This window comes from Hakea prostrata, chromosome 10 (genome assembly GCF_041222555.1).
Source record: "Hakea prostrata isolate BN-2017 chromosome 10, UWA_Hpros_2, whole genome shotgun sequence".
Taxonomy (NCBI): domain Eukaryota; kingdom Viridiplantae; phylum Streptophyta; class Magnoliopsida; order Proteales; family Proteaceae; genus Hakea; species Hakea prostrata.
The window spans coordinates 15,804,283-15,812,619 of NC_142609.1; the positions used below are offsets into that span (position 1 = coordinate 15,804,283).

The 8,337-nt window shown below is 38.1% G+C and overlaps 1 protein-coding gene across 1 annotated transcript; it reads left to right on the forward strand.

The window, feature by feature from the left end:
* Positions 1–316: 316 nt before the first annotated feature.
* Positions 317–7,726, forward strand: LOC149002159 (uncharacterized). Its single transcript, XM_089138649.1, has 4 exons — positions 317–2,014; positions 2,158–2,463; positions 2,775–2,972; positions 7,487–7,726. The coding sequence occupies exons 1-4, from the start codon at positions 317–319 to the stop codon at positions 7,724–7,726; spliced, it is 2,442 nt and encodes an 813-aa protein (XP_088994775.1).
* The last annotated feature ends 611 nt before the right edge of the window (positions 7,727–8,337 follow it).

An 8,337-nucleotide genomic window follows, 5' to 3' on the forward strand; every position in this document is an offset into this window, starting at 1 on the left:
ATTTCAATAAAGCATTCTTTGCTTCATCATGAGAAGTTTCGTGGTTCTCTTGGTTATTTTCCTATGCTTACAACCCACCAACTCAAGTTTCACAGGTAGAAACACAACAGTAGTTGCTTGCAAAGAGATTGAGAGACAAGCCCTTCTCAGCTTTAAGAATGGCCTCGAAGATCCAACAAATTGGCTCTCCTCTTGGACCGGTGATGACTGTTGCACATGGAAATGAGTAAATTGCAACAATAGAACCGGGCATGTCACCAAGCTCAACCTTCGACAACCATATGGATTTTGGGGTGATGAACAATTTGATGCTTATATGAATTCCCTACTGGGTGGGGTGATAAGTCCTTTTTTACTTGATCTACAGCAACTGAAATACCTGGACCTAAGTGTGAAAAACTTCTCTCGTATTTGCATCCCTGAGTTCCTCAGTTCACTCAAGAGCTTGAGATATCTTAACCTTTCTAATGCAAATTTTGGTGGAACGATTCCTCATCAGCTGAGGAATCTATCAAGTTTACGTTATCTTGACCTTAGTACTGATTTTACATTTTCTGTTTCATTTGATGGTGCTGGTTTGTATGCTGAGAGTCTGCAATGGCTTTCCAATCTCTCTTTCCTGCAATACCTTGACATGAGTCGAGTTAACCTCACCAATGCAATTGATTACGTGCAGGTATTGAATGTACTCCCTTCTTTAACAGAGTTAGTCCTATACAATTGTGGGCTTAAACCAAGTCTTGATTTTCCTGCTTCACTTGTTAATTTTACGTCTCTCACCAGCATTGACCTCTCTGATAACTCTTTCGAATCATTAGTTCCTGAGTGGTTGTTGGGTATTAGAGGCCTTGTTTCTCTTAACTTAGTTGGGAATTCCCTCTATGGTCCAATACCTGGTGGTCTTCAAAACATGACTTCTCTGCGGATCCTACAGCTCTCTTATAACAATTTTAATTCCACCATACCAAATTGGTTGTATAATATGAGAAGTCTTGTAAATCTTGACATCTCAGATAACAGCTTGAGGGGTTCAATTAGAAGTGCAGTTGGTAACCTGACTTCCCTATCAAAGATTGATCTTTCAGGGAATGAACTTGGAGGTGAGATACCAACGACATTGGGAAATCTTTCACATCTTTCACAGCTTGATCTTTCAGATAATGAACTTGGAGGTGAAATACCAACAACATTGGGAAATCTTTTCAAGTTGCAAAAATTGGATTTGGGCTGGAATAACCTTTCAGGTCCTCTTCCTAATCAACTAGGGCAGCTTAAGAGCCTAACTGTGCTTGGTCTTTACTATAATTCTGTTTCTGGTCCCATTCCTTCATCTATAGGAAGTTTATCATCACTGCAGAAGTTATATCTTTCTTCTAACCTGTTGAATGGATCTATTCCAGAAAGTCTGGGACATCTTTCACAGCTTGAGCAATTGTGGATCAACCAAAATTCCTTGGAAGGTGAGGTATCTGAAGTTCATTTTGCCAATCTCACTAGACTAAAAGTATTGTATGCATCTTCAAACTCAATGGTTTTGCGAGTCGCTCCAAATTGGATTCCTCCTTTCCAACTCAAATATATAAAATTGGGATCATGGCACGTAGGATCTCAGTTTCCATCATGGCTCCAAACACAAAAGAACATGTCTTGCTTGGAGTTATTTTATACAGGAATTTCTGGTGAAATACCAGCTTGGTTCTGGAACTTATCTTCACAGATTTCATATTTAAATCTCTCCAACAATCAGCTACATGGTGAGCTCCCAAGAAGACTGAAGCTTGATTCTATCTACTCAGGGATATTTTTGGGTTCCAACAACCTTGAGGGACCACTACCTCATATCTCTACCAATGTTTGGCGACTAGATCTTTCTAACAATTCCTTTTCTAGACCAATTTCTCATTTCCTCTGTCAACAGTTAGATGGATCAAGTAATTTGGAAATTCTTGATCTCTCTAACAATCTCTTATCTGGGGATATCTCTGATTGTTGGATGACTTGGCATTCATTGGAAGTAATAAATTTGGGGCACAACAATTAACTGGAAAGGTTCCAAGTTCTCTCGGATCAGCCTATGGTCTTCAATCATTGCATTTGAACAACAATCATCTTTCTGGTACATTACCTTCACCCTTGCAAAATTGTTCAATGTTACAGCTTATTGACCTTAGTAAGAATGAGTTTTCTGGAAGCATACCGACTTGGATGGGGAAAAGTTTACAAAATCTAACAACTCTGATCATGCATTCAAATAATTTTGAGGGTGGCATTCCACTAGAATTTTGTGATCTAGCATCTCTTCAAATCCTTGATCTTGCTCATAATAACCTTTCAGGAACCATACCTCAGTGCTTCAAAAAGTTCAGTTCTATGGCCACAAAGAGAGACTTGACTATTAGTTCCCCTGTGTTTTCGTACCTTGTACAATTCTCAAATGGCAACGGTTACAGTCCCACAGATGTGGTTTGGTTAACTGTCAAAGGAATGGAGTTTCAATATAGCACTACTCCTCTCAAGCTTCTAATTAGCATTGATCTTTCAGACAACCATTTGTTTGGAGAGATTCCCAAAGAGTTAACAAGTCTTGCTGGGTTGCAATCATTGAACTTATCAAGAAATCATTTGACATGAAACATCCTTGAGAAGATTGGGGAAATGCTATTGTTGGAATCTCTGGATTTATCAATAAATAGACTCTCCAGGTGGCATTCCTGTAAGCATGTCAAAACTAACATTTTTAAGTATCTTGAATTTGTCTTATAATAGTTTGTCAGGTAGCATTCCACAGAGTACCTAGCTCCAAAGCTTTAAGGCATCTAGCTTTATGGGGAACACTCCAGAACTTTGTGGGCCTCCACTCACACCGAATTGCACAAGAGATTGGTCTGACAATGATATTAGAAGAGGAGCAAACAAAGGCAGTGTCTCTCAAATTGAAGGGTTCTATATTAGCATGCATGGCCGTTGGTTTTGTATTTGGTTTTTGGGGTGTGTGGGGTCCTTTATTGTTCAAAAAATTCCTGGAGACATGCATATTTTCAGTTTTTAAGCAACATGATAGAAAAATGCTTTGGCTGAGATTCGATGACAAATAGTAATTGCATTGTCTCTTCACTCAATGTAACTATTTTTATTTTCCATAGGTTTCTCCCCTATATAAAGCAAATTGAGCTCAGTTCTTCAATTTGCCCAAGTTTGGCATACGGATTGCAATCTATATTGTTTTTTTAGTCCTCTTCAGTTGAGTTATTTCATAATAGTACCTTAATGCATGATATTCTAATATTTTGATGTTGAAAAAGTTAACCAAAATGTTGACGATTACTCCATTGTGCCTCAATTAATTAATTATTTTTCTTTTGGATCTGAGGTTTATCTGAATCGCTTACGCGCACTTGATTACATCCTCAAAGTACTTTTTTCAATTAGGAAAATCCAAAGACATTAAACGGTGAAATATCCACCTTGGACACCTTAACCATTACAGGATCTAGAAGCTATAGCTGGTCCAAACTTACATCACATATATCAAATCATAAAGGTAAAAATCATTGTTAGAGTACTAGCAAGTCCACAAACTAAGTGATAATAATTCCAACAACACCACACCATTAGATGATCAACATATGTTAGTTGATAATAAAGTGAAAACAAACATCAAGCCTTTTCTCAACTATATGGGGTTGCATGGATCTTTGCCTTCCAATCGACTCACTTTGAGTCCATACTAGATACAAGGCTTAAGCTATGTATATCATTTCTCACTATTTCTCTTAAGGTTATCTAAGGTTTGCTCCTAGTTCTTCTAATTCCTTCGACCTTGACTAAAATAATTTTCTACACAGTGCATCTAAAGGCCTCTGTCGAACATGGTCATGCTAACTCAATCAACTTTTCATAGTTTATCATTTATCGCAGCGACTCCCTAACCAGCTCTAATACGATAATTTCTTGCTTTATCTTTCTTAGTTTTGTCATTCATCCATTTTAGGGATCCTCTTTTTTGTTATACTAAGTTTATCTATATGATACTTCTTATCAGCCCAACACTCTACACCATATATTGTAGCTGGTCATATACTAGTCTTATTGAATTTTCCTCTGAGTATAAAAGGATATGTCGATCACACAAACCTTAGAGGCACCTCTCCATTTCATTTGTTCTACCTTAATTCTTTGAAAAACATCATCATTTATATCACCTCTTTTATCTAAAATTATCACTTTGTGGATTTTCCTTCTCATCACTCCTCACCACCTCATCATCCATCTTATTATAACCAAAGTTACACACACTAGATGTTCCATCTTTGTTCTACTCAGTTTAAGGCCTTTTTATTCCAAAGATTCTCTCAGTGGTTATTATTATTTGGTATTAATCAGTTCTTGTCTCTCATTTCACAAAACAATATCATCAACAAAATACACCAAGCTTACCAAAAAGAAAAAATACACCAAGGAACATCATCTTCAATGTCTCTGATTAAATCGTCCATTATAGGCACAAATAAATATGAGGTTTAAGGCTAATCCCTGATGTAGCCCAACTGTAACCAAGAGCACACTTCTTCTGTCACACTTCACCCAGCCGGTATTGGACTTACCCGATTACCCATGGATGTGATCAGAGTCAAAGGGATCAGGTCAACATTTAATCCACAACCAATCCACAAAATAACATAATCCAAGAGCAAGAATAAAAGTATAAGTATCAAATACTATAATTGAAGATGTTAGCGAAAGCCTACGGAGTATAATATAACAAAGTGAAGGAAATGGAAAGTAAGTTTAGTTCAAGTTCTCAAATTTTCAAATGAAGTGATGAATATCTAAATCAAAAGTCTACATCCCTAAAAATAACCAGACATTAGTTAAAAGGGTTGAGTGCCATATGAACACTCCAAAAATGGACACGCATCACTGTGATCCTGGATACCCTCTATAATTGGTAGGTCGTGTGGCTTTGACGGTACCGGGTACTCTTGAATTGTCTGGTCCATATTCTATAGTACAATCTAAAAAAAAAGTTTCCATGAGGAATGAGGTCCAACGAACTCAGCAAGATTAACAATATCATATATCCACGTATTTAACACTTATATGAAGTATCAGATGTAATGTAAATATAAATGTAATGCAAGAATGCTTTTACGAATCTAATCATGATTATCTCTATCTAGGTAGACACGCATTAAGATACAACACTAGCATCCTCTGGGAAGTCTTGAATAGATTCCAACGGCTCCAACCAAATTGGGTGTCACGATGGCAATATAGGGATAACAGTCTAATCAACGGCCATGACTGGGGATTGGGGCCAAACTCTCTCACTATGACCATTGGAAGTGAACTGGTATATGTCAAGGAACTTCCTAACCCAATGCAAGAGGTCATCTACTCTTCGGATACCCTTCCTATGACACCAACCAAATTGGTCAGGTATCTTTGTCTATTTAAGGAATGTCTACCGCCTGTCGAAAAGCACCAAGAACATCATGGTCACCCACAAATGACAGTTTAACCCAACCTTACATATATATGGGGGTAACAAGGGAGGTGGAGGAGCTCCCTAGCCAAGCATGCCTGGTAGTGCATAACAATGAACTATCTAAGCCCTAGGTAATAACAAAATGTCCATTCTTTGGGATATCAACAAAAAACTTAGAAGCCAAAAGGCAGGGTCTAGATATAACATCATTGCAAATGGCCTTCCAAGTCTGGTCTATGGATATGGATTTAGGAGTCCATTTCTAGAGGTTTTGTTCCATCCAAAGATAAGCTAACTTGTGGTGATAGTGATCAAGGATCGTTGGAATGTGGATGCGAACCAATGGCACTCAATGTCAAAAGGTTGAGGATGTCTGGATCTAGGCTAGACGTATGCAAGGGCAAGTAGCTAGATGGGTCTAGAGAAAGGGCGAATAAAGAAGAGGTGAGGGATGGTTTTATCCTGGTGCTAAAGGTGCAAGAAGGGGTGGTTTGTATGGTGTAGTAGATAAAAGGGCTTTGGGTGGGAAGGCAATAGAAGAACGTTCTCCAAACTATGAATGCTTGGCAGAGACAATAGTCTTGAGCCAAGTGAGTTTCGCCCAGGGGAACGGGGAAAGGTGAAGGGAACCAAAGGAGCTAATCTTGAGTAGGGACCGGAGAGGGGAGGAGGGGAAGAAGAGGCTAAATGGGATCTAACTACGAAGGGAAGGGGATCAGGGTTTAGAGTTTATGAATTGTGAAAGAGGGGAGAGTTTGAGTATCCTCGACATGTATACTGCCTAGCTCCAACTACATAATAAAGGATTCTGTTAAAACCCTAGAGTCGAGGGTGTAGGGGTAGGGGAATTATAGGGTATCAAAATTATGGTTTGAGACCTCGGCAAGATCTCGCTTAAGCTCTCTTTTTTTGAGAATGAGTCAAGATCTCTTGCAAGATCTTAGAGTTCCCACAACTTTCTTAGGATCTCGCCATATCTAGCTAGATCTTGCTTTATCCCTAATTCTCTCACCATATCTTGCTAGAATTCTCAATTTTCGTTGGATTTCTTGTGGATTTCAGCCGGATTTTGACTTGCAACTACTCTCAACACATCTACAACACCAAAGGAAGATCAATGAATCTCATTTCAAGTAGATCTTCAACCAAGGAGGACAATGATGTTGTTTGGCAATGCAGAGTCCTTGTGGATCCACAGGGCCAGAGGATCACGTGCAACTATTGTTGCAAAGTCCTCAATGGAGGCAAAAGCCTGCTCAAGACACACTTGGCTGGTGGCTACTGTGATCAAGGTTCGAAATTTCACTTAAACTTCTACTAAAATTTTGTTGAAATTTCGCTATGGTTTGGGAATGTTTTGGTGGAATTTTGCTCCCCAATTTAGGGCGGTATTTGGGGTCATTTTGGGTTGGTTTTTAGTGTCTAGCCTAATTTGAGGCCAATAAACACATAGGAAGTATTATTTTTCCCTAAAACCTAGTCTAAAGTGTTGTTTTTGATTAGCATATGCCTAGATGTATGCGAGTGAAACTAAAAGTCTAGAATATGAATATTATGCAAGACAACACTAAGATTTTCATTAAAATGCAACAACACATACAACAAGTAGAATTCAATATACAAGTATGCATTGGGTTGGATCCGTCCCCTGGGTCATGGAAGAGTACTCTAAATATTGGACATAAGCATGCCATGATATGCTATGGATAAAGTTATTCATAATGTCTGTCACTAGCATAACTAGTTGTGTTGGTGCTGATGAGTGATGGATAACCAAAGATGGAGTCACAAATCATGCACCTGATCGATCTCCATATTCATGCAAACATGCTACTACAATCAACAAATAAACCATCATATCTCCACTATATCCATATCTCTAGCCATAAGCCCTGTATAGTACAACTCCTTGGAATTTTCAAAATTTTACTCAAATTTCTGAGAAATTTTACCAAAATCTAAGACATTTCATTTTCAACCCATGTTTTGTGTTGCTAGGTAGCGACAGAGAAATTTCACCCAATTTTGGCGATATTTCCTACCATAACTGTTTACACCCATGTGCCCTACTTCCCTAATCCTTCGATGGAATATATGGTAGACCATCTTATGGAGTTGGAGGGCCAACATGTAGCTAAATGTATACGTCAAGGTTGTGGTCATGGTCTTGCTAGAGTTGGTGGACTTGGTGTTCGAGCTAGTGGTGGAGCTGATGTTAGCAATTTCTTGACTTTATAACTTAATGTGAAGGGTTACCCAGAGTCTTCCAGCAAATAGGTCTAAAGATGTTATGGGATGTGTAGGGATCTCTAACGATTTATGAGGAGGCCCTAGGGACAAGTTAGGATTGTTGACAAGTCACTCAAAGGATGGTTTGAGATACCCAAAATAATTATGGGATGAAACAAATATGGGATGGATAATATTGTTGTTGCATTAGGATCAATCCCAAATCTGGAGGTTATGGGTGAGGTATGGTTTTAACAAATGATGGTTTGAGATACCCAAATTAATTATGGGATGAAACAAATATGGGATTGATAATATTGTTGAATTAGGATCAATCCCAAATACGGAGGTTATGAGTAAGGTATGGGTTTAACAAAAGGTTTAAGGGGGAAAAAAAATTAAAAAAAAAAAAAAAAAGGAAAAAGAAAAAAAAAAAAAAAAAAAAAAAAAAAAATTTTTTAAGGGGATTGGTTTTTTTTTTGGGGGGGGGTGGTTTAAAGTTATATGGGATGGAAGGGAATTTGGTTTAAGGTTTAACAAGAGGAATATGGGTTGAATCTGAAAACTAAACTGAAAACTAAACAAGAACTTTCTCTCTCTTTCTTGATCTTCCTCTTCTT